The following is a 27,644-nucleotide window of genomic DNA, read 5'->3' as shown; positions in this document are numbered from 1 at the left end:
AAGATTCCAATTTATCTCTATCAATTAGAAAGCAGAATGAAAATACAAACAAAAACCACACTTTGAAATGTTTGTATGCTAATGCCAGAAGTCTAAGTAGTAAGATAGGAGAATTAAAATGTATAGCAGTGAATGACGACAGACTTAATTGGCATCTCAGAGACATGGTGGAAGGAGGATAAGCAATGGGACAGTGCTATACCAGGGTACAAATTATATCGCAATGACAGAGAAGAGCAACTGGGAGGCGGGGTGGCACTTTATGACCGGGATGGCATACAGTCCAACAGGATAAACATCCTGCATGAGACTAAATGCACAATCAAATCTTTATGGGTAGAAATCCCTTGTGTGTTGGGGAAAATGTACAGTGATAAGAGAATACTACCGTCCACCTGGCCAAGATGGTGAGACGAACAGTGAAATACTAAGAGAAATTAGGGAAGCTAACCAAATTGGTAGCATAGTAATAATGGGAGATTTCAATTACTCCAATATTGACAGGGTAAATGTAACATCAGGACATGTAGAGAGATAAAGTTCCTGTATGGAATAATAAGTTTTATGGAGCAATTAGTTCTAGAACAGATGAGAGAGGGAGCAATTTTAGATCTAATTCTTAGTGGAGCACAGGATTTGGTGATAGAGCTAACGGTGGTGAGGCCGCTTGGAAATAGTGATCATAATATGATCAAATTTAAATTAATGGCAGGAAAGGGGACAGTAAGTAAATCTATGGCTCTAGCGCTAAACTTTCAAAAGGGAAACTTTGAGAAAATGAGAAAAATAGTTAAGAAAAAACTGAAAGGAGCAGCTACAAAGGTAAAAAGTGTGCAAGAAGCATGGACATTGTTAAAAAAAAAAAAAAAAACCACCATCATACAAGCACAGTCCAGATGTATTCCACTCAGTAAGAAAGGGGGAAGGAAGGCCAAATGATTACCGGCATGGTTAAAAGGTGAGGTGAAAGAGGCTATTTTAGCCAAAAGATCTTCATTCAAAAATTGGAAGAAGGATCCAACAGAAAAAAATAGGATAAAGCATGAACGCTGGCAAGTTAAATGTAAGCCATTGATAAGACAGGCTAAGAGAGAATTTGAAAAGGAGTTGGCCGTAGAGGCAAAAACTCACAGTAAAAACTTTTTACAATATTTCCGAAGCAGAAAGCCTGTGATGGAGTCAGTTGGACCGTTAGATGATCGAGGGGTTAAAGGGGCACTTGGAGAAGATTAATCTTTCTGAAATGGCTTAAACGATTTCTTTGCTTCGGTGTTTACTGAAGAAGATGTTGGTGAGATAACAGTTCCAGAGAAGGTTTTCATAGGTAATGATTCAGATGAACTGAACCAAATCATAGTGAACCTGGAAGATGTGGTAGGCATGATTGACAAACAACGATATACACCCCAGGGTTCGAAGGAACTCAAAAATGAAGTTTCACATCTATTAGTTATAATTTGTAACTATCATTAAAAACATCCATTGTACTCGAAGACTAGAGAGTAGCTAATGTAACCCCAATATTTAAAAAGGGCTCCAGGGGCGATCCGAGAAACTACAGACCAATCACAGCCTGACTTCAGTGCCAGGAAAAATAGTGGAAAGTGTTCTAAAGATCAAAATCACAGAACACATAGAAAGACATGGTGGGATAGGTGGTGATGTCCTTTTGTGGATTACAAACTGGTTAAAAGACAGGAAACAGAAGTAGGACTAAATGGATAATTTTCTCAGTGGAAAAGAGTATACAGTGGAGTACCTCAAGGAGCTGTACTAGGACCCGTGCTTTTCAATATATTCATAAATGATCTGGAAAGGAATCAGACGAGCGAGGTAATCAAATTTGCAGATGATACAAAATTATTCAGAGTGGTTAAATCACAAGCGAATTGTGATAAATTGCAGGAGGACCTTGTGGAACTGGAAAATTGGGCATCCAAATGACAGATGAAATTTAATGTGGATAAGTGCAAGGTTATACATATAGAGAAAAATAACCCATGCTATATTTACATAATGTTTGGTTCTATATTAGGAGCTACCGCCCAGGAAAGAGATCATAATACTTTGAAATCATCAGCTCAGTGTGCTGTAGCAGTCAAAAAGGCAAACAATGTTAGGAATTATTAAGAAGGGAATGGTGAATAAAACAGAGGATGTCATAATGACTCTGTATCGCTCAATGGTGCGACCACACCTTGAGTACTGTGTACAGTTCTGGTCACCACATTTCAAGAGATATAGTTGCGATGGAGAAGGTATAGAGAAGGGGATGGAGCTGCTCCCTATGAGGAAAGATTAAAGAGGGTAGGGCTGTTCAGTTTGGAGAAGAGACGGATGAGGGGGGATATGATAGAGGTTTTTAAAATCATAAGAGGTCTAGAACGGGTAAATGTAAATCGGTTATTTAATCCTTCGGATAATGTAGAAATTACTTACCTAATAAAGCAAAATTGCTTACCTTGTAATAGGTGTTATCCCAGGACAGCAGGATGTAGTCCTCACATATGGGTGACATCAGTAATGGAGCCCTATATACGGAAAAACGTCTATCAAAGTTTCTATGAAACTTTTGACTGGCACCAGTGTGGCCACTGAGCATGCCCAGCATGCCATGATATTCCCTGCCACAGGGGTCTCCCTTCAAGTCTGTTTGTAGCAATTAGCGTTAGCCAAAAATAAAATAATAAAACGTAACGTACCCAACTCCGCGAGGTGGCGGGTGGGTTTCGTGAGGACTACATCCTGCTGTCCTGGGATAACACCTATTACAAGGTAAGCAATTTTGCTTTATCCCAGGACAAGCAGGATGCTAGTCCTCACATATGGGTGATTAGCAAGCTAGAGGCTGAGTCATTTTGCAGTGAAGCAACAGTGAAGTATTGTTGTTGAAATGAATCAGCCGAAGATCACAGCAGGTTGGATGTAGAAGGAGTTAGGGTTACACTGGAAACAAGTTCTTTAAGACGGATTGTCCATAGGCTGAATCTTGTCTTCCTTCTTTGTCCAAACAATAGTGAGCTGCAAAAGTGTGAAGAGAACTCCATGTTGCTGCTTTACAAATGTCCAGAATAGGTACAGAGCGAAGGTGTGCTACTGAGGTTGACATCGCTCTGACTGAATGTGCTTTTACTCGCCCTTGAAGAGTAAGGCCTGCTTTTTCATAACAAAACTGTATGCAATCTGCTAGCCAGTTTGACAAAGTATGTTTACCCACTGCTTTACCTGGTTTGTTTGGATCATAAGATACAAATAGTTGACTGGATTTCCTTTGGACTGTAGTGCGGTTTAAGTAGAAGGATAGTGCACGTTTACAGTCCAAGGTATGTAAGGCTTTTTCTCCCTGGTGAGAGTGAGGCCTTGGAAAGAATGTTGGTAAAACTATAGATTGGTTCATGTGGAATTCCGTGACTACTTTTGGAAGGAATTTAGGATGAGTACGGAGGACCACCCTGTCATGTAGGAACTTTGTAAAAGGTTCGTATGTGACAAGAGCTTGTAGTTCACTGACTCTTCTAGCTGATGTAATGGCTATAAGGAATACAGTTTTCCATGTAAGATATTTAAGGTCGCAGGTATCTATGGGTTCGAATGGAGAACAAATGAGCCTGGCTAATACTACATTCAGGTCCCATTGTATGCTTGGGGAATGAACTGGAGGTTTTAGGTGAGTTAAACCTTTCATAAATTTACTAACGAGAGGCTGTGTAGAGATAGGTGCGTCTCCCAGCTTGTTGTAGTAAGCTGAGATAGCACTTAGATGTACTCTTACAGATGAAGTTCTAAGACCAGAGTCTGAAAGATGGTATAGGTAATCTAGTAGTGAGGTAGTGGGGCAAGTGAAGTGATCTAAAGATTTCTGAGTGCACCACAAAGTAAACCGTTTCCATTTGTAGGAATAATTCTTTCTAGTGGAAGGTTTACGTGAAGCTATCAGCACTTGAGATATAGTGGTTGGACGGTTGAGTGGTTGTAAGATCAAGCTTTCAACATCCATGCTGTCAGGGATAGGGATTGAAGGTTGGGATGGCGCAACCGACCCTGATCCTGAGTTATGAGATTGGGAGCTACTCCCAGGCGAATTGGATCCCTGACTGAGAGGTCTAGCAGTGTGGGAAACCATACCTGCAGAGGCCAGTATGGGGCTATGAGTATCATGGTCCCTGTGTCCTGTTGAAGCTTCACTAGAGCTTTGGTTATGAGTGGTATCGGTGGATACGCATATAAGAGGCCTGAGTTCCAATGGCGAGCAAAGGCGTCCGTTGGTAGGTTGCTCTCCTGTTGCAACAGGGAGCAGTAATTGTTCACTTTGTAGTTCAGGTGAGATGCAAAGAGGTCTATTGTTGGTTGACCCCCAGCGTTGGAAGATCTTGGTTGCTATTGTTGGATCCAAGGACCACTCGTGTGGTTGGAACTGACGACTGAGGCAATCGGCTATTATGTTGCGGATGCCTGCCAGGTAAGTGGCTCGAAGAAGAATGAAGTGGGCTAGGGCCCAGTCCCAAATCTGAGCTGCTTCTTGGCAAAGGAGGTAGGAACCTGTTCCCCCTTGTTTGTTGATGTACCACATGGCTACTGTGTTGTCTGTTTGAATCAGCACAGTCTTGTGTGAGAGGCAGTCCTTGAACGCATGTAGCGCATAACGTATAGCTCGAAGCTCTAGGAAGTTATTTGAAAAGAGGCTTCGGCTTTTGTCCATGTCCCTTGGGTCTTGAGATGACCAATGTTTGCTCCCCAGCCTAAGGTGGACACATCTGTAGTTAATGTCACTTGTGGAATTGGTTGCTGGAAAGGCAAACCTTTGAGCAGATTGTTCATTGATGTCCACCATAGGAGAGAGGAACGCAGTTCCTGCGTTAACTGAATGGGAGTAGACAATGGTTGAATGGCTTGAATCCACTGAGATTTGTGTGTCCATTGCATTAGTCGCATGGTCAATCTGGCCATGGGAGTGACGTGAACTGTGGAGGCCATGTGTCCGAGTAGGGTGAGGCACTGATGAGCTGTAACTTGAGATTGATTTCGGAGAGAGTGTGCTAGTAGAACAAGTGTTTGAGCACGGTCTCTTGGAAGAAATGCTTTTGCTATGATGGTATTTAAATCTGCACCTATGAATTGTAGTAGGTGAGATGGGATTTTTGGTAGTTGATGAGAAATCCCAAGGAGTGAAGCAAATTGACTGTGAGCTTGAGGGAATTGAGAGCTCCTTCTTGTGTTTGACTCCTGATGAGCCAATCGTCCAGATAAGGGAATACATGCACCTTTTGTTTGTGAAGATGTGCCACCGCTACTGCCAGACACTTTGTGAACACTCGAGGTGCTGAGGCTAGGCCGAATGGTAGCACTCGGTATTGAAAATGTTGACCTTTGACCAGGAATCGCAAATACTGGCGATGTGGAGGAAAGATGGGAATGTGAGCGTATGAGTCTTGAAGATCCAGAGAGCAGAGCCAATCTCCTCTTTGAAGAAGAGGTAGCACGGTGCCTAACGACACCATCCTGAATTTTTCTTTTTTGAGAAATTTGTTGAGATTTCTTAGGTCCAGGATAGGATAGGAATGAGGAAGTAGCGGGAGTAGAATCCTCTGTCCTGCTGAGGCCCGGGGACTGGTTCTATGGCCCTGGCTCTCAGAAGGGTGGATAATTCTGCTTGTAGAATTTTGGAATGTTGATTCACTGTCCAAGATGAGAGTGGTGGAGTTTCTTTTGGTACAGTGAGAAAATCTAGTCGGTAACCGTGAGCTGTTATGGAAAGGACCCATTGGTCTGTGGTTATGGAGGTCTAGGTGTGATGGAAATAGGTTACACGACCTCCTACCGGTAGGTGTGGAAGTGGGTTGGTGGGTTGGCTGCTGCTCTCTGATTTCTTTCAAAAACCTGATGTTGAGGCAGTTTGAGGAGGCAGTTGGGGCCTTGCAGGCCTTTGCCTAGCTTGTGGACGCTGAGCTGGGTGAGATGGTCTTGCCCGGTTTGATGGGGGGTAGTAGCGGCGTTGGCGGTAATAAGGCCGCCTTATATCCCTTCTAGGAGGTCTTCTGACTGGGGGCTGAGATTCCTGAGGCAGTAAGGAAAGTTGCTTAAGTGTCTCAGTATGATCTTTTAAGGTCGCCACTGCTTCTTTAACCTTGTCGCCAAACAGGTTATCCCCCAAACAGCGAAGGTCAGCTGTCTTTCCTGCACTTCTGGCCGGAGATCGGATGCTTTAAGCCAGGCCCATCTACGTGCTGTTATTCCTGAAGCAGAGAGACATGCTGCAGTTTCAAAACTGTCGTAGGTAGCTCTGACTTCATGTTGCCTGCCTCTAGGCCTTTATGTACCAGTTGATGGAATGGTTCCTGATATTGGTCAGGGAGTATGACTACTAGGTCCTGAACTTGTTTCCAAAGGTTTCTTTGGTACTGGTTCATAAAGAGTTGGTAAGATGCAATCCGAGATACCAACATGGAACCTTGGAAAACCTTTCGGCCCAAGTTGTCCATGAACCTGTTGTCTTTGCCAGGTGGTGTAGAGGCATGAGATTTTAATCTTTTAGCCTTTTTCTGGGCCGACCCTACCACCAGTGACTGGTGTGGTAGCTGGGTTTTTTGAAATCCAGGTATTGGTTGGACTAAGTAGGTGGCATCTGACCTCTTATTGACCGCTGCCAGTGAACCTGGGTGTTCCCATATTCGGTACATGAGTTCTTGTAATACCTCATGTACCGGTACTGCCAAAATCTCCTTGGGAGGGTCTACAAATTGTAGGACCTCCAGTGTCTTTTGTCTGGCATCCACCTCTGCATGCAACTGGAAAGGGATGGTGTCCGCCATGTCCTTCATGAAGTTAGAGAAAGATAAATCTTCCGGAGGAGACTTCCTATGGTCCTCAGGAGGAGATGGTTCTGACAATATGTCCTCTTCTGAGGAGTACTCCGAGTCTGTGTCTGTGCCTGTTTCCCTTGGTGACCTTAGTGGTTGAGGTGTAACTGGCACCAGCGGTGGCTCCCTGGGCATAGGTGGAAACAAGGGAGAACGAGGCTGATGAGGCCTGGGAACTCCTGATGGCCCTGGAACAGGTTCTTCTGGGATGTCTCTGGGCTTCTTCGATAAAGCATCGAGTAGAGTGTCCAGTTTGGTCATCAGTGGTTGAAGAACCGTGAAGTCTGAAGATGGCACCGATGGAGTCACCGGTGGAATCGGTGAAGGCATCGGGCGAGGTATCGCGGGCATCGGTTGTGGAAGCGATGGCCATTCCGGCAGAATCGATGGTAGTATCGGCATCGATGGCGATGGATCGCAAGGCATCGGAGCTGGTGTCGATGGCTGGCATGGAACGGTACCGATGAGAGCTTGTCGAACCGCATGACGGATGTACTCGTCAAGTTCCGCCCGCATAGCTGATGGTATCAGAGCAGCTATGGGGGGAGGCGGCGATGGCGATACAGATACCTCCTCAGAGCCCTGAGGAGGTATGGTGCCCGGCACAGATATCGGTGGGGATCGCCCTGGTACCGTAGGCCTCGAAGCCTCCGCACTCGTCCGAGATTTCTTAGCGGAGGAGGCCGCATCCTTCGAAGGCTCAGCGTGCACCGGCTCGATGGTGTGCTGGCCCCGATGCCGATGCTTCTCCTTATGTTTTTCGCTGCCGGAGGTGGACGCCTTCGACGATGGCGAGGGGGAGGGAGTAGAAGCGTCTCCGGCCTCACCTGGAAGTCGTCGTTTCAGCACATCTTGCCGTATCGATCCGGACGACGATTACTGGGCTGACGTCGAAGTTGTTGGGAGCAGTTGAATCTTGAAGAGGTGCTCCATTTTCTCCATCCGGAGTCGACGTCCCTTCGATGTCATTTCAGCACATAAGGGACACGATTTTACATTGTGTTTTTCGCCCAGGCAAAGAACACATTCTAAGTGCGGGTCCGTAATGGACATATTCCTCGCACAATTTGGGCATTTTTTTTAAACCAGAGGCCATTTCTGCCGGACAGCCGTCGACGGCAAGGGCCAGAAAAAATGGTATGGAACCGCGAAAATCACGGGGGGGAAAAAACTTACCGCGATGGAACGGAAGGGAGACCCTTGCGGTGGAAAGTTTTTTCCGAACTTTTTCAAAGTTTTGTGTGTGGTGAATTTCACCACAGGACTCCAGATTAACCGTGAGGCTAACGGTTCCGCGGAAAAAAGAAGACTGAAGGGAGACCGCTGTGGCAGGGAATATCATGGCATGCTGGGCATGCTCAGTGGGCACACTGGTGCCAGTCAAAAGTTTCACAGAAACTTTGATAGAAGTTTTTCCGTATATAGGGCTCCATTACTGATGTCACCCATATGTGAGGACTAGCATCCTGCTTGTCCTGGGATAATTTCATTTTCCTTAATGTAGACAGATGGACTCAGGACCAATGGGTATAGTGTGCTCCTGATAGCAGTTGGAGATGGAGTCAGATCTCAATCTGACGTCAGCATTACATATACCCGTGCACGAGGCTTTGCTCTCCAGTTTTCTCCTCGAAAAGCAATTATGGATATATGTGTGTTTGGATCATTTTGATTAACTTGGTTAACTTGATTACTCGGATTGGTTGACATGGTTTCTAGCTGGAGACCGCCAGGGCACTCAACCGAGAAGCGCCGACACCTGGTAATATGGTGTCAGAACTAGAGATAAGGGTTGGCTTGCCCATGCTTGTGTTGCACTTGGGTGTAGGTTCCCCCGAGGATTCTTGATTACGAGGCAGCCATGGGCGGGGTGCTGAGTCCATCTGTCTACACTAAGGAAAATGAATTTATCAGGTATATAATTTCTACATTTCCTAGCATGTAGCAGATGGACTCAGGACCAATGGGATTTACAAAAGCTACTCCCGAACCGGGTGAGAGGCTGCCCGTGGCCCATTTAGTACTGCCCTTGCGAATGCTGTGTCCTCCCTTGGCCTGAATATCCAGGCGATAGAATCTCGAGAAGGTGTGGATGAAGGACCACGTTGCCACCAGACAGATCTCTGCGGGTGACAGTATCTTGGTTTCCGCCAAGGACACTGCCTGGGCCCTTGTGGAATGGGCCTTGACTTGTAGAGGTGGAGGCTTGCCTGTCGCTACGAAGGCCGCCTTGATTACCTCTTTAATCCTGCGGGCTATGGCTGCCCGCGAGGCCGCTTCCCCTTGCTTCTTCCCGCTGTGAAGAATGAACAGATGGTCCCGTCTTTCATACAGGTTCCGATCTTTCCAGGTATCGGACTAAGAGTCTGCCGACATTCAGGTGGCAAAGAAGGCGTGAGTCTTCCGAGTCCTTATGCTCATCTGGAGATGGCAGCGAGATGGTTTGGTTTAGATGGAAGTGAGAAACCACCTTTGACAGGAAGGAGGGTACAGTGCATAGCTGTATGGATCCCAGCATGAATCTGAGGAACGGCTCCCGGCATGATAGTGCTTGAAGTTCGTATATTCAACGGGCTGAGCAGATTGCCATGAGGAACGCGGTCTTCAAGGTCAGGAGCCGTAGGGACAGACCGCGAATTGGTCTGAACGAAGCTCCCGCTAGGAAGTTTAACACTAGATTGAGATTCCATAGGGGTATCTGCCACTTTAGAGGTGGCCAAATGTGCTTGACCCCTTTTAAGAAGCGAGAGACGTCTGGGTGGGCCACTAGGCTGGTGCCGTCCACCCTGGGTCTGAAGCTGGCAAGGGCAGCCTGTTGCACCTTGATGGAGTTGAGGGCCAGCCCTTTCTTCACGCCGTCCTGCAGAAATTCCAGGATCATGGGGATTTTGACTGTCCATGGAAGGATGTCTCGGTCCTCACACCAGGCTTCGAATATTCTCCATACTCGTATATATGTTAAGGAGGTAGAGAACTTGCACGCTCGGAGCAGTGTTTCAATCACTGGTCCTGAGAATCCTTTCTTTTTCAGGCGAGACCTCTTAATGGCCAGACCGTGAGAATCTCGTTGGGTCTTCGTGGAGGATCGGTCCTTGCTGGAATAGATCCCTTAGTGGAGGTAGGCATAGAGGATTTCCCGCTAGAAGTCTTCGCATGTCCGCGTACCACGGTCTTCTTGACCAGTCCGGGGCCACTAGAAGTACCAGCCCTCTGTGGGGTTCTATCTTGCGGATGATTCCGCCCAGTAGTGGCCATGGAGGGAATGCGTACAGTAGGTCCTCCTGTGGCCAGGTCTAGACGAGGGCGTCGATTCCCTGGGACAGTGGTTCCCATCTTCGGCTGAAGAACTTGGGAGCCCAGGTGTTGGATCCGGTTGCCAGAAGGTCCATGGCTGGGGTTCCCCAGTGGTTTACTATCCACTGGAAGGCTGCTGTAGACAGTGTCCATTCCCCTGGATCCAGACTCTCTCTGCTGAGGTAGTCTGCGTGACGTCTTTTCCCGCGATGTGGGCGGCTGATATCCCTTGTAGGTATGATTCTGCCCACATCATTAGGGGTTCTATTTCCAGAGACACCTGCTGGCTTCTGGTTCCCCCCAGCGGTTGATGTAGGTCACTGTTGTGGTGTTGTCTGACATGACTGACTGATTTGCCCTGGAGTCTGTGACTGAACCGTAGGCAGGCTAGTCTGACTGCTCGGGCTTCCAGTCGGTTTATGTTCCATGCCAACTCTTCTTTGTCCCATTGTCCTTGAGCCGTTAGCTCCTGGCAGTGGGCTCCCCATCCCCACGGGCTCGCATCCGTGGTGAGCAAGGTCCATTCCGGTAGGGATAGGCTTGCTCCCTCGCTCAGATGGTCTTCTTATAGCCACCATTGTAACTGGCTCCGAACCTTCGCCGGTAGCCGGAGGGGGGGGGGGGGGAGTAGTTTTGAGACATCGGGTTCCACCGTGACAGTAGGGAATGTTGTAGGGGCCACGTGTGGGCCCTTGCCCAAGGGATGACTTCTATGGTTGATGCCATGAGTCCGAGGACTTGGAGATAGTCCCAAGCCATGGGAAGAGTGGAGTTCAACAATGCTCGTAGTAGTTCCATCAATCTCCTTCTCGGGGGAAGGGTGACTATGTTCCATTTGGTGTTGAACCAGACTGCCAAGTACTCTAGGGATTGGGAGGGCTGCAGGTGGCTCTTGGGTGTGTTGATGACCCACCTGAGGCTCTGCAGTAGTTTCTTGACTGATGGTTGCTTGATGGCTTTCCTCTGGTGATTTCATTCTGAGCAGCCAATCGTCCAGGTATGGGTGCACAAGGATCCCTTCTTTCCTCAGTGTCGCCGCTACTACCACCATGATCTTGGTGAACGTTCAAGGAGCCATAGCTAGCCCGAACGGTAGGGCCTGGAACTGGTAGTGATGGCCCAATATCGCGAAGCGTAGGAAACGTTGATGGATGCAATGGATCGGTGTGTGGAGATAGGCTTCTGACAGATCCAGGGAGGTCAGGAATTCTCCCGGTTGTACCACCTGTATGACCGAATGCAAGGTTTCCATGCGGAAGCGGGGTAACTTCAGGTAGCGATTGACGGTCTTGAGGTCCAGTATGGGCTGGAATGTTCCCTCTTTCTTGGGCACAATGAAGTAGATGCAATAGTGCCCAGAATTTTGTTGGTGCGTGGGCACCGGTGTTATTGCCTTTAGGGAAAGAAGGTTTGTTTGTTTTTTTTATTTCTGGATTTTCAAAAAAAAAAAACCAATGACAAAATATCATATTTGTATAAAGATATTGTAATAATCTAATATAATTACAAATATTTCAAAAATAATCACTCTCTGTATTTTCTCAAGGCATTACCAGGGAAAACAATTTTTTACATGAGTGATTTAAAGGAATCTCATTTATAGAGAAAAGTTAAACACTTTTCTCATTGTATTCAGAGATAGACAGCTGGGACCTTTTATACTGCTCTTTAACCAATTCACACACTTGGGGGATGAGAATCCAGGAAAGATTGAAATTGGGATCTCATAAAACACATATTTCTGTTCTAAATATTTTATTTCACACCTACAGGGGAATTTCAGTATGAATCCAGCCCCCCTTGCAAGAATTTTGGGTTTTAACTTCAAAAACTTTTATTCTTAATTGGGTTGTCCTTGAGAGGTCTGGATATATCCATACCTGTTGTCCGTGAAACCTCTCAAGACTATGCCTGAGAAATAATCGGAGAACAGTATTTCTCTCAGTTGAGAACAGAAAAGATACAAGAAGTGTACCCCTAGTAGATATGTCAGTGTCAATTGATGTTTCTATTACCTCAGTCAAATTAATAAGTACCTCTGGTTGCAAATTTCCAGATTGATTTTCTCTATTAGATCTTAAAGGTAGGTAGTAAGCTTTTGGCATTTTTAAAATATATTGCAAATATTCCTTAAACATCTCAGCAGCAGCAGTTAAATTCTGCATAGGAAAATTCAGAACCCTAATATTAGGATATCTTAAAGAGTTCTTAAGAAATTCAAATTTCTTTTCACTGATTACTTCAGATTTAACCAAGGTTTTTTGCACTGGGAGCAGTGGGAGTGCCGGGGCTTAAAGAGATGGCTTCAGCCTGTAGATTTGCTTCTCGCTCTGAAGCATCGTCTACTGCGACTTCTTCCTCCGGCTTGCCTGCTGTTACCATAAAGGAGGAAATTTGAGGCTGCAATGGAATGGGTAAGGGAGTCGATGTTTGAATCTCCCTTAACTGCGCCTTTCTTTTAGTATACGGCATATCTTATTGTGGTAACCATATAACAATTTCAAATTCTCCTTCCATATGGATCTCTATACTTTAATTCTTTTAAATCCCTGGATTGGGGGCTTGAGGAGAGAGAAGTTAAAAGTAATATTGTTACTTACAAAGTCTCACAGATCCACTTCTTCAATTCGGAAGTTCCTCCAGTCCTCAAAGTTCCAACAAAGCCGCGTGCCCCTTTGGTGCGCACGGCTTCGGCAGCGCGCCGGCAGCTCCTGCATACCGCAGGAGGGGCAGATTTATAGGGCTTCCGGGACCCTTTAGTGACCCCGCTCAGCGTCAGGGTCAGGGCAACGTCCTCTCCCTCAAATGGTTCCAGAGGCAAAGCATTTAAAGGTAATAGCAGCAGTTCCTTCGGTTCTCCTCTCTCCTCTCCCCCAGGGCGAGGAGATTTGATAGTGTGGTGTCCACTGCCTTCCTCTTGGAAGGGTCATGGCACGGAGAAATCACAAACTTGTCCGGGAGGATGCTGTGGAAGTCCAGGTAGTATCCCTCTCGGATGATGGATAGGACCCAATTGTCAGACGTTATTTCGTCCCATCTTTGGTAGAATAGGGCTAGTCTGCCCCTTATGATCTCTTTCCGTAGATGGGGTCTGCTGATTCTCACTGCATGTTGCGGCTGGGGCCTGGTCCCGAGCCGGCTCCTCTTTTGTGTCTGTCTGTTCCAAAAGGACTGTCCCTTGCCGGCAGGGAGAGGGGCTTGGTAAGTATTTTTGTACAGTCTAAAACGTTGGGATCCTCTGCCCTTGGGTGCCCGGGGAGAGGGGCGTTGGTTCCTCTTGTTTCTGTCCTCCGGTAGATGGGGTACCGGTGACTCGCCCCACTTGTCGAATAATTTCTCCAGTTCGCTTCCGAACAGGAGTGTTCCTCTAAAGGACATTCTCATGAGTCTTGTCTTAGAAGTCGCATCAGCTGACCAGCTTCGGAGCCAGAGCTGTCTTCTGGCTGCCACCATGGACGAGAGGCTCCTGGCTGAGGTGCATACCAGGTCTGAGGTCGCATCCGTGAGGAATGATATTGCCGGGTCTAATGCCTCGATAGGCATAGTTGCATCCCTGGCCATAGCCAGGCAGGTGCATGATACCACAGCGCAGCAGGAAGCGATCTGTAAGGTCATAGCTGATACATCGTAAGACTGCTTGAGTATGGATTCCTGCCGTCAGTCATTGGCATCCTTGAGTGAAGCTCCTCCCTCGACTGGTATGGTAGTGCACTTTGTGGTGGTGCAGACCAGGGTGTCGACCTTGGGAAACCTTAGGAGTTCCTTCGTTGTGGGGTCCAAGGGGTAGAGAGCTTCTAGGGCTCGCCCTCCCTTAAAGGTGGCCTCTGGAGCGTCCCATTCCAGGTTGATCAGTTGTTGTACGGCCTATAATGTAGGAAAATGGCGTGAGGTCTGGTGGAGCCAGGCCAGGAAGGGGCTCGCCTTGGACTCTGAGTTACATGTGTCCAGGATGGCCAATGCTTTCAGACTCGTGGCTACGAGTTCTGATAATTCGTCTTTTGGAAAGAAGCGCAACATGGTTTGATACGGTTCTGTTCCTGGAGGGATTTCCCCCCTCTTCCAGGGGTTCTGATTCCTCCTCCGAGTCATCATCTGGTGGAGGCCGGGAGGGGCCAGGGAGGTTCTGTACCACTGGCGGGGTTTGTGGTTGTGCTGTTGGTAGCCCTGTGATTGGATGTAGGATTGCAGCTCAGCAAAGAATCCCGCCCAGGTGAAGTTGCCTGGGACCGCATTGGGTCCAACGGTGCTCCCCGAGGGCCCCCACTGTGGAGGAGCTGAGTCGGGAATAGAAAGGTCCGGGGTAGTCTCGCTGGTGGATCTGGAGTCCTCGACAGGCTGAGGGGGACCTTGTCTTTGTTCCCCCTGAGCTTCTTCGCATAGCAGGCACAGGGCCGAAAGTCACCTCGGGCTGCGCCGCTCTCAGGTGGCATGCCGGACAGAGGGCTTGACCTTTAGCTGTCTTGGACAGCGGTGCCACGATTTGCGTGTGTATCCTGTACATGTGCGTGTGCTGGGAGGCCTGGATATGCGCTTTGGAACAGAAGATGCGCGCATGACTGTGCGCGCGGGCCTAGTTGTGCGCTCAGCACCCTTGAGAGCGCCACTGTGTGCACAAGTACTTTGTGCGCCCGGCTGCCCACTGTACGCAGGCTCAGTTGTGCGGACAATGCGGCAACCGTGGGTGGAGGGGAGGAGGCGGCACCGGCGACCACGCGGTAAGATGGCGGCCCCCTCGAGGGGTCTCAAAGTGGGAGGACCCTCTTGCCAGATCGGGGTCTAGCCCAGACGGGCCTGCTCAACAGATGCCGGAGCGACGATCTGTGCGGCTGTCCGAGCCTCGGAGACTTAGAGAAAAAGTTTTCTACCTTACCTTGTCTCGGTGCTTCCCGGTCCTCTGCCGGGCGGTCTCCGGCTGCGAGGGGAGAGCGAATTACCTTCACCGCCGCACTCTGTTCTGCACCTGCTGCCTCACAGCCGCTCCCTTTTCAGGGGGCTAAGACCAAGCCGGTTGGCTACCAGACCGAAGCTGCCTCTCACCTGCTCCCTTTCCCAAAGGCTAAGTCCACGCCAGGACCAAGGCTTACTTCTGAGGGATCGAAGAAATCACCTCAGGAAATCTAGACTGAGAAAGGGACCCTTAGGTATCACCGCAGGAGAACGGGGCTCGTTTTGGAGGTAAGGTTTTCTGTGTTTCTTCTTTAAATATGGAGTTTGGTTTTCTAACGCTGTGCAAGTGTGTGTGAAGTCCCGAACTGCTATGGAGACGGAAAAAAACTGGAGAGCAAAGCCTCATGCACAGGTATATGTAGTGCTGACGTCAGATTGAAATATGACTTCGTCTCCAACTGCTATCAGGAGCATACTATACCCACTAGTCCTGAGTCCATCTGCTACACGCTAGGAAATAGAAGGAATAGGGGGCACTCCATGAAGTTAGCCTGTAGCACATTTAAAACTAATCGGAGAAAATTCTTTCACTCAACGCACAATTAAACTCTGTAATTTGTTGACAGGGGATGTGGTTAGTGCAGTTAGTGTAGCTGGGTTTAAAAAAGGTTTGGATAATTTCTTGGAGAAGTCCATTAACTGCTATTAATCAAGTTTACTTAGGTAACAGCCACTGCTATTAATTGCATCAGTAGTATGGGATCTTCTTGGTGTTTGAGTTCTTGCCAGGTTCTTGTGACCTGGTTTGGCCTCTGTAGGAAACAGGATGCTGCGTTTGACAGACCTTTGGTCTGACCCAGTATGGTAATTTCTTATATTCTTTCTGCTGGAGGCCACAAGCTTTGAATCTTGAGACTGTTCAAGTGGGCTCCCCAGCCCTTCACTCAAGCACATGGTAGGAATTAGTTGATGGAGCAAGCTGCAAAAAAGAGCTCCCACAGTTAAGAACAACGAGTTCAGCCACCAGACTATATCCACCTTCATGGTCCGAGTCAAGACAACACTTTTAGACATTGGTTGTCTATACTAAGACCACTGAGCTTTGAGCCCCTAAGTGAAGGAACCACATGTATAGGCAAGTATGATGGACAACTTAAATTGCTGCCGCCATATTCCCTAATAAAATTTGACGCGCTGCAGAGAAAGGCTTTGCCAAAAAAAAAAAAAAAAAAGTGTTTATCTTTGCTCCTATGAACTGCAACACCTGAGTTGCCTGAAGGCTGGACTTTTCATAGTTTATGATGAAGCCCAGAATTTCCAAGCAAAGAATTGTCTTGGTTAGAGGCATTTAAGAGTTGTGGATTAAGGGGATACAATTAGCCACTCATCCAGGCAGGGAAAAATCCTTATTCCCTTCCTCCGTAAATGGGCCACACTACAACAAGGCATTTTGTAAAGACTCTCGGGGCAGATGAGAGATCAAAGGGGAGGACTCTGTATTGGTAGTACTGGGCATTGACCTGAAAACAGAAGTGACGCCAGGAAGACTGGTGCATCGGGTTGTGCAAGTAAGCATCTTTCAGATCTAGACAGCACATCCAATCGTTGGGTTGGAGGAATGGTAGAATGGACTTTAAAGATGTCATCTTCAATTTTTCTCTGTAAAGGAATTTGTTGAGGGAGTGAAGGTCCAAAAATCGGACGAAGACCTCCACTCTTTTTGAGGATGAGGAAGTATTGGAAATAAAACTGGCTGCTGCACTGAGGTTGTGGTAGCACACTTATCGCCTTCTGATGGGGTAAAGAGTGCACCTCTTGCTGTAAAGGAGTACTTTGTGCATGATCCTGAAATGGTGCCACTTTCAGTATTGAAGGAAGTCATTTGAAGTTTAGTTTGTAGCCCTTGCGAACTTCACTCAATACCCAACAATCTGTTGTCAAGGATTCCCAGAACTGGCAAAAATGGGATATTCTGCCCCACACCGGGAAGCATAGCTGTGGCCTGACTGTGCTCAAAACTTCTGTTGTGGCTTTTATTCAGCCTTCTATCCTGGGTTTCCTGTCCCTGTTGTCTAGGGGGCTGGCACAGTAGTGGTCTATAAGTCATAAGAAATTGCCATACTGTGTCAGACCATCAAGGTCCATCAAGGCTAGCATCCAGTTTCCAACACTGGCCAATCCAGGTTTCAAGTACCTGGCAAGTACCCAAACACTAAGCAGATCCCATGCTACTAATGCAGTAATACCAATGGCTATTCTAAGACAACTTGTTTAATAGCAGTTAATGGACTTCTCCTCCAAGAACTTATCCAAACCTTTTTTAAACCCAGCTACACAAACTGCACTAACCACATCCTCTGGCAACAAATTCCAGAAATTGTGTGTTGAGTGAAAAAGAATTTTCTCCGATTAGTTTTAAATCAGCTACTTGCTAATTTCATGGAGTGTCCCCTAGTCCTTTTATTGTCTAAGAGTAAATAACTGATTTACATTTACCTGTACAACTCCTTTCATGATTTTGTAGACCTCTATCATATTCCCCCTCAGCCGTCTTTTCTCCAAGATGAAGAGCCTTAACCTCTTCAACCTTTCCTTATAGGGAAGCCGTTCCTTCCACTTTATCATTTTGGTCACCCTTCTTTGTACTTTCTCAAGTGCAACCAGAGATGCGGCGACCAGAATTGTACAATTATTCAAGGTGCGGTCTCACCATGGAGCAATAGAGAGGCATTATGACATCCTCTGTTTTATTCACCATTTCCTTCCTAATAATTCCTAACATTCTCTTTGCTTTTTTGAGCACCACAGCATACTGAGCTGACAATTTCAATGTATTATCCACTATGACGCCTAGATCTCTTTCCAGGGTGGTACTTCCTAATATGGAAAATAACATCGTATATGTTTCACCTTGCACTTATCAATATTAAATTTCATCTGCTATTTTAACGCAGGATTTGGTGAGACAGGTAACGGTGGTTGGGCCACTTGGCAACAGTGATCATAACATGTTCAAATTTACACTAACTGGAAGGGGGACAATAAGTAAATCTGCAGCTCTAACACTAAACTTTCAAAAGGGAAACTGATAAAATGAGGAAAATAGTTAGAAAAAAACAAAGATGCAGCTGCAAAGGTTAAAATGTTCAACAGGCATGGACATTGTTTAAAAATACAATCTTAGAGGCGCAATCCATATGTATTCCACACATTAAGAAAGATGGAAGGAAGGCAAAACGATTACAGTCATGGTTAAAAGGTGAGGTGAAAGAGGCTATTCTAGCCAAAAAAAAATCTTTCAAAAATTGGAAGAAGGATCCATCTGAAGAAAATAGGATAAAACATAAGCATTGTCAGGTTAAGTGTAAAACATTGATAAGACAGGGGAAGAGAAAATTTGAATTGAAGTTGGCCATAGAGGCAAAAATTCAAAATAAAAATGTTTTTAAATATATCTGAAGCAAGAAACCTGTGAGGGAGTCGGTTGGACCATTAGATGACAGAAGGATTAAAGGAGCTCTTAGGGAAGATAAAGCCATTGCAGAAAGACTAAATGAATTCTTTGCTTCCGTGTTTACTAATGAGGATGTTGGGGAGATACAAGTTCCGGAGATGGTTTTCAAGGGTGATGAGTTAGATGAACTGAACGAAATTACTGTGAACCTGGAAGATGTAGTAGGCCAGATTGACAAGCTAAAGAGTAGCAAATCACCTAGACCGGATGGTATGCATCCTAGGGTACTGAAGGAACTCAAAAATGAAATTTCTGATCTATTAGTTAAAATTTATAACCTATAATTAAAATCATCCATTGTACCTGGAGGGTGGCACCCGCTTCAGTGCCAGGAAAAATAGTGGAAACTATTCTCAAGATCAAAATCGTAGCGCATATAGAAAGACATGGTTTAATGGAAGACAGTCAACATGGATTTACCCTGCCTAACAAATCTGCTTCATTTTTTTGAAGGTGTTAATAAACATGTGGATAAAGGTGAACCAGTAGATGTAGTATATTTGGATTTTCAGAAGGCGTTTGACAAAGTCCCTCATGAGAGGCTTCTAATAAAACTAAAAAGTCATGGGATAGGAGGCGATGTCCTTTCGTGGATTACAAACTGGTTAAGAGACAGGAAACAGAGTAGAATTAAATGGTCAATTTTCTCAGTGGAAAAGGGTAAACAGTGGAGTGCCTCAGGGATCTGTACTTGGACCGGTGCTGATATATATATATATATATATATATATATATATATATATATATATATATATGATCTGGAAAGAAAAAATGACGAGTGAGGTTATCAAATTTGCGGATGATACAAAATTCTTCAGAGTAGTTAAAACACAAGCAGATTGTGATGCATTACAGGAGGACCTTGCAAGACTGGAAGACTGGGCATCCAAATGGCAGATGAAATTTAATGTGGACAAGTGCAAGGTGATGCATATAGGGAAAAATAAACCTTGCTGTAATTACACGATGTTAGGTTCCATATTAGAAGCTACCACCCAAGAAAGATATCTAGGCATCATAGTGGATAACACATTGAAATTGTCTGTTCAGTGTGCTGCGGCTGTCAAAAAAGCAAACAATGTTGGGAATTATTAGGAAGGAAATGGTGAATAAAACAGTGGATATCATAATGCCTTTCTATTGCTCCATGGTGAGACCGCACCTTGAATAATGTGTACAATTCTGTTCGCCGCATCTCTGCCCCTTGCCACCCAGAGGACGTCACCCAGAGAGCATGGCTAATTCAGCCTGCTTATCGATGGAAAGAACCTGTTTCTATGCATATAAACAGTTCCAGTGGTTCTGAGTAAAACAATTTTCATTGCTAAGCTGATACTGCAAAAGCTATATGAAATAAAGCAGCAAGTATAGCCACTGTTTGAAGTTTTTTTTCACACTCTCCATTAATCAATTTCTGCTTCCCTAGCCATCCTCTACTGCCAAAAAGCCTACATATTTGAAACTTTTAGAAACATAAACCTTGATTCTCTCTGATCATGCCTCCATGATTTTAACCATTTTCAGAAGTTAAAGTTCAAATAATTATTCTCGTCTGTGCCTCTTTGCTACATTGCGAAGACCGTCTCCTGTATTTATATAGCACACATCTTATAGTGTGCTATATAAATGTTAATAGTAAAGTATTTAGGTTCAATCTTAACTGAAAGGAAAATCTGTAAGATAATCAGACTCCATTATGCATATTGCAGTACTCGCAGTCTTTACAGTTTCTCTTCATCAAAGATCTGTTCTATAGCCATAGACATTTCCTAAATGTAAACATTAAACAGAATTTATCATCTTATAGCTAATTGTAAAGCAAATAATCCATTAATTTAATATAAACATTCTGGGTTTACTTTGGGTTCCTTATTGCAGGTCTGACATAAGCACAACACACTTAGAATTTAATTTAGCTGCCAAGAACTCACTGATCGAGTACTCTTAATAAAACTGTAAAACAAAAAAAAACTAGGGGCCAGCCTGGTTGTTCAGTGGCAGTGTTGCATATCGCCATGCAAAAGGTTCCTGGTTCCATCCCCAAGTCCAGTTTTCTGTGCTCCAGTTTACTTGGGGGCTGGGGATTCTTCAGAGGTGGCATTCACAACCCCTAGGATGGCTGAGGTCATTCAAGGGTGACACCTACATGGTTCCTAACCAGACTATCTTTGCAATGAATAGAGTAGGTATGTCTCCCAAATAGACAAGACCAGATCACTTCTATAAGTTTTAAGTTCTATCCAGAAATAAATACCATTCACACAGGTGTTGAACCAGGTTGGACAAATTGAGGACTTGTACATTCTAATACTTTTAATAAGCTCAGACACTAAGAGGCCTATAACATTTGGACATTTATCAATAGGATACCAAGTTGGATAGAAAGTTTTGAAGTTACTGAGAACACAGGTGAGGTACAGCACAGAGCAAGTAATTGCTTCAATTACTTTTTCCCCTTCTAAAATTTATAACATTAAAAACTGCAAACTGTAACATACAATTCAGACTATCATTTTAAGCAGTTTGAATGAAATAAATTAAAAACTAACTTTATTTTCAAGGTACCAGCATCCCAGAGCCAAAAACATATAGTGCCATCTGCTCCAGTAGAAGATAGATATCTCTTTGATCCACTACACAAAGGAGAAAACTGGAAAATTAAAAAAAAACAAAATTAACTTTACAAATATGCAAATATTCTAACAGATAAAAACAAAAGCAAAATATTCAGTTTGAAACATATATACAAAATGTCAGCAACAAGTACAATTTATATTAACTAACGACAAAAAATACATGTGAAGTTTACCAAGAGGATTAGCTACTGCGATAAGGCTATTGCAAAATAAAAGATAACTGCTTATCGGTAATAACTCAGATGCCAGTACAAAGAATCATGCTGACAGATCACATGACTGTTTGTCACACAAGCAACTTTTAAAAATCAGTTGTTACTTAACTGAACTCCCCAATTTCCAAATAAGGAGGCAGGTGAGCTGTTACCAGAGACCATTAAACAGGTAAACAAATTATCTTTGATGACAGTTACAATGAGCCACACTAATGGGACCCCACAAACAGGGGGGGGTTTCCCAAATTAAAAACACTTTGAGCACAACACACAAAAGAACATTTTTGACAGTGAGAATCTCTTGTTGCCTTTTATCGTTTTTTCTTCGCAGCTACAGAACATAACCACCAAAGAAACTAACAGAACAGGGCCACAGGAACAAAAGAGTTGGACTCTTCCAAAAACAGGCCTTGTCGGATGGCTATTTCAAACCTATACTCCTAGACACTTCATCAAGGCAACAGACTAGTGAATATGTGGATAAAGCTCCACATTGGAGTCTTCGAAGGACACAGACCTTAAGATTGTGGTTCTTGGCCTTTTAAGCTCAGACCTGCCTGGGTATAACAATCAAGAGAAGCAATCTGCTACTCAATTACGGGCCAATACAGTAAAGCGCGGCCGCGGTTGACCATTTTTTAACTCGCTTTGGACACGCGTTTTGAGCGTGTAAGGTGGACCCGTGATTCAGTATTGGCTTTTACGCGTCCTTATCGCTTACCGAAAAAGACGCGTATCCCTTTCCGCCCGTCGCATATATATATATGTTATGTTAATGATCGGATTAGCTATTCTGTCCGATACAGTAACGTGCACCCAAATTACGCCTTTTTAACCAGCTTATTTACAGCGCCTTTAACCTGAATATTTACCACCTACCCTGACCCTGGCGTTAGTGTGGTGTTCAGTCAGCTTCGTACCGGACAGCGCCATGGACAACATGCATATATTGGCTCTGGCGATATTTTTCATTCGGAGAACCCAGCAGCAAGACCGGAGGAGGTATGTGATCTGTTTGGATTCAACTGTACCATCCATTAATGTTCAATGTTCAAATTTGTGCACTGTTCATTGTTCACTGTAAAGCTCGTTAGCTGCATTTTATGTTCTCTGTGAACCGATGAGATGTTCCCAACGTTCATCGGTATATAAAAGCCTTAAATAAATAAATAAATACATACATAAATAAATAAATCCATCTCTGGGCGTCTCTGAGGCTCTGGACATGGAGGCCTCTACGGACGCCGGAGAGATCGGAGGCACGCCAGGCCTTCATCCGCCTGCTAGGCGTCCTGAGGCTCCGGGGTCCAGCGGAGGCATGGACGCCTCAACGGACGCCTATACGGAGCCTCTACAGATGCCTTCATCCAGCGTCTGCTAGGCATCCTGAGTCTCCGGGGGTCCAGTGGAGGCATGGACTCCTCTACGGATGCCTCTACGGCAGCGGGGCCTCCGATCATGGATGCCTGAATATAGGCGGGAAGGTCCAGGAACAGAAGCCCCGAACTTGGATGTCCGGCCGGGCGCTCAAGGCAGCGGGGGCCTCTGATCATGGACGCCCAGATACAGGCGGGAAGGTCCATGAACGAAAACCGCGACCTTGGACGTCTGGCCGGGCGCCCAAGGCAGCGGGGGCCTCCATGCGGGGTCTGTAGAAAAGAACCATCCATTTACCTGGTGGAATGACATTTCAAATGACATTTGAAATGACAAGGTACCAGGGCACCCTGGATACTGTATAGGCGCTGTATACCGCTCTATACAGTAAACCGGATTGCGAACGCCTACCGCTTCATTGACATGCTTTGGACGCTCGTTTACCACCGCTTGGATTTGCGTCTAATTTGAATACTGAATCAAGCGGCTTGTGAACCAAAATGTGCGTGCATCAAACGAGCGGGCGCCCGGCACTGCTGCACTTTTTCTTATGCGTCCCTACTGTATCAGCCCGTTAGAAAGGTATTGTGTGGGGGAAGTTATGTCATGGGCTAAAATGGAAGCCTGATCTCTTTGCTCCGCTCAGATATTAATTTTATTTACTTAACAGGTTTTCTAGACCGTCGTTTAGTTAAAACTTTCACAACAGTTTACAATTTTAAGAAAATAAATACATCATTAAGTAAAAATCAAGAAATACATAATAGTGCAAAAGAATAAAATGTTTTAAAACTGGCAGTTAAAATCAGTTAAATAGATAAGAACAGTATGCAAGTAAGTTTAGGGAAGATCATTCAGCTAAGCTGTAAGATCTTTTAAACAGCCTTGTTTTCAGGTTCCGTTTAAAATTCTTAAAATCTGACTGCATTCTTAGCTCAGGAGGCATTTTGTTCCAATGTTTTGGGCTTGCTAGTGAAATAGCTCTCATATACTGATGTTAGTCTGGCCAAATTAATGGAGGGCAGGGTCAGCAGACCCTTGTTTGATGATCTCAGGTTCCTGTGCGGTGTATGAAGCTGAATTGCAGCTTTCAACCAATCATTTTTGTCTCCAAAAATTACTTTGTGTAAGGTACATAAGGTTTTTAAAAGGATACGTGACTCAATTGGCAGCCAGTGAGCGCTATTAAAACTGGTGTTATGTGCTCATATTTTTTTCCCCCCCATTAATATTCTAGCAGCAGTGTTCTGCAAAAGTTGTAACAGCCTGACTGTTGATGCTGGAAGACCTAAGAACAGGGTACTGCAGTAATCAGTGCTGGCGAAAATTAAAGCCTGCATAATTGTTCTAAAATCATTTTGTTTTAGTCGCCTTAGTGTCAGTTTAAAAATATCCATCCTTTTTTTTTTGGATATGTGTTTTTTAAAATTTAGATCTGGTTCAATAATTATACCTAGGTCGCGTACTTTGTCTGTTGGTGTAATTTTGGAATTGTCAATTAAAACCAATGGCGGTAACTTATCAGATTGACTGTTTTCTCTCTAAAAGTATCATTTCTGTCTTATTTATAATTAAAACACAATGTTAAGGGATATAACTAGTATAATATCAACAGAACAAAATTAACTAGTTAATAATGAATGTGGGCACCCATAAGGTCACCAATTCTAAGTGTTGCTATTCCGAAAAAATTTTTTTATTTGATATAATTGAATATTAATAAATTTAATTTTTTAATTTTTATGTGGGGAGGAGTAGACCTCAGTACCGGCCCAATAATTCTGTTAATTAACAGAAAATTGTGATTTGATAGCCGTGTTGGTACAATCACTGGTCTACTACCTAACCTGTGTGTATTTTAAACTTTTCAAAGAATTAAAATATTACTTTAATAATGTTACTTAAAACTAAGCTGGTAATGCAACTATTTTAATTAACAGTCAAGATTGTTGGAGATTTCCATAATATGGTGCCAATTAGCTATATTCTAATTTTATATTTCAAATTGTGATATTTTCGCACCAATAGATTCAATTTGCTCTCAATTCATGCAAGAAACTCCATTTAGACTCTTCAATGATAGGTGCATCGCCAAACTACAAATAGTCCAAATAAGCAACTTCTCAATTCTGATAACTCAAACTCAGAGCCTGACAGGCTTCCGATAATGTGACTTAAAGCAACTGCAGTGGTCATAAACTTGTGTTGACTTGACCTTAGAGCCCGAACGGCTTCCAATGATGATCTCAAAACAACTGCAGTGATGTTTAAATGGTGCCACCCGACAGAGTTCAAACAGTGACCTGTTCAAAGGAAGGCAGTAAGCCTTTCATATCCCGACTTTCTTGTCCCAACGACGTTGGCAACGTTTCGAAATCTGCATCAGGGCAAACTTTGTGTTGGACGGGAACGTCTCTGTGGTCGGGTCTTATATTTAAGACAAGCTTCATCTGTCTTAAGAGTTGACTATAATGGTTAGATATATGGCAATTAAATTATATGTTTTTTCAATAGATTCATTTATCAGTACTAAAAACTGTATGTCATCGGCATACACATAGTATACACATACACATAGGGAGGAGGAATAGCTTAGTGGTTAGAGCAGTGGGCTAGGAACCAGGAGACCAGGGTTCAAGTCCTGCTGTCACTCCTTGTGACCTTGGGCAAGTCACTTTACCCTCCATTGCCTCAGGTACAAAACTTAGATTGTAAGCCCTCTGGGGATAGGGAAAATACCTACAGTACCTGAATGCAAACCGATGTGATATCTCAGATGAATGTCGGTATATAAAAATAATAAATAATAAATAAATAGTGGTTAAGACAAAGACCGGCTAGCAAGTGACAAAGTGGCAACATGTAGATGTTGAAAAGAGTCGCCGATAAAGCTGATCCTTGTGGTACTCCAGTTGTTAGTTTAATCTTGTCTGATGTGGTATTGTTAATTTTGACTCTATACGATCGGAGAGATAAAACGAAAACCATTGTAATGGTATTTTGTCAATGCCAATTTCAGTCATTCTTTCAAGTAATATGGAATGGTTAACAGTGTCAAATGCGGCGGATAGGTCTAAAAGTTTTAATATATATCTGTCCATTATCAAATCCCTTTAAAATCGTGTCAGTTAAGGAAATTAAAAGTGCTTCTGTATTAAAATTCTTTCTAAAACCAAATTGTGTGAGATAGAGAATTTAATTAGTTTCTAAATGTTCTGTTAGTTGCTTCTGCACTATTTTTTCTATTAGTTTCGCTAAGAGAGAGGTTCGAAATAGGTCTGTAATTATTAAGTGTGTTTGGATCATTATGATTTTGTTTTAATATTGGTCTTACTACTGCTTCTTTTAGTATTTCTGGTAGGTAACCTTCGTCTAAGGATTTTTTGATCAATGTGGTGATTGTAGGAGCTAATATCTGAGCTAATGGTTTTAGTGCTAAGGTTGGAATCTGATCTATCAGGTGATTGGTTGGGTTAAGTTGCCTAATTAAGCTTTCGATCTCGGCTGCAGAGGTCTCTTCAAAAATAGTCCATTTGGTTACTGCTCTCGTCTGCATATGTATTTCTTGTTTTTGTATTGATTCTGTGTTACGATTAGTTTTTGTATCTTTTCTTCAAAAAAGTGGGCTATGTCATTACATTTATCTTCTGATAAAGTTGTTTTAGCGTTTGGTGAGTTATCAGTAAGCTTTTTGATAATAACAAATAGTGATTTTGGATTATGGGAAAAAAATTTTCTTGTAGTAATCTTTTTTTACATTTACCAGTTGTTTTTTTTATAGTAGCCGAGGAACGACATATCTGCTTAAGGTAATATCAGTTTTATTTTTTCTCCATGCCTTTTCCTTCCTTCTAAGGATTTTTTTTGAGTCATTTATCTGTTCATTATACCAAGGGTTTTGTTTTCCTGATCTTTTATAGTTTTTGTCCTTATTGGCTTTATATCATCTGCTATGGCCGTTGTCATTTTAATCCAGGAAGTAATGGCATTAGAGGTGTTTGATAAATCTAGTGTTTTAATTCTTTTTTCAACTCTTTTTGTAGTTCCTCGGTTTTAAAGGGAGGGCGATATGTAAATGTTATTGGGTGAGTGTTTATGATCTGGTTCGATTCTCATAGTTATATGTGTATGTAATAGAAAATGGTTTGACCAAGGGACTGCAATGTATTGTGTTGATGAGTCAATGTCTTTAATATTGGAAAAAATTAGGTCTAGTGCATGACCACCTTTGTGCGTTGGGTTTGTAATTAGTAGATTATAGCTGAGAGCTGTTAATGCATCAGATAAGGTATGACATGTTGTAAGAAGTTGGACGTTCATATATAAATTGAAGTCTCCTAGTATTATAGTTGGTATATTGGGGCTTATTGAAGCTACAAAAAAATTCAATGATTGGCGAGAGATTGTGTTCAAGAAGACCAGGGGGACAATACAAGAGAGATTTGTAAAGTTTTTGATTTAAACAAGGCAATCTCATATTGTTTTGGGATGCTATTAGGTACAAGTTTAACTGAATTCCTTTTTTGCAATTAGCATACCACCACCACATTTACGTTGTGGCATGGAATTGAGATCATCATATTTTTCAGATATTTGTTGCAATCAGCATTTAACAGGAGCAATAAAGGTCCATATCCCTAGCATTTCTTGCCTCAACAGTTGCTTGACAATGGGGGACAAGTTAAAAAAAACAGCTGAAATTAAGTTGCTTTGCAGCAGCTGAGACCCCAGAATGGCAGACTGCAGGGGAGCATTCTCCCTCGTGTTTGGATGAGGGTGAGCAGGAGCACACAAAAATTGCAGCGGGTGAGAGCTAAGGAGGAGATAAGAGCATGTTTTAAGGATCTCAAACGAGACATTGTTT

General features: G+C 43.9%; 1 protein-coding gene across 2 annotated transcripts in view; it reads right to left on the bottom strand.

Annotated features, from left to right (window-relative positions):
- Positions 1-27,644, bottom strand: part of PHIP (pleckstrin homology domain interacting protein) — a 944,985-nt gene that overhangs the window by 812,993 nt on the left and 104,348 nt on the right. For both annotated transcript variants that reach the window (XM_029595577.1, XM_029595576.1), the window contains exon 8: positions 21,102-21,202. In XM_029595577.1, the coding sequence (XP_029451437.1) occupies positions 21,102-21,202 (101 nt within the window). The remainder of the gene's footprint in view (positions 1-21,101; positions 21,203-27,644) is intronic.

Source organism: Rhinatrema bivittatum, chromosome 3 (assembly GCF_901001135.1).
Source record: "Rhinatrema bivittatum chromosome 3, aRhiBiv1.1, whole genome shotgun sequence".
NCBI classification, from domain to species: Eukaryota; Metazoa; Chordata; class Amphibia; order Gymnophiona; family Rhinatrematidae; genus Rhinatrema; species Rhinatrema bivittatum.
The sequence above is the reverse complement of the archived record's forward strand: the minus strand, read 5'-3'. Positions and strand labels throughout refer to the sequence as shown.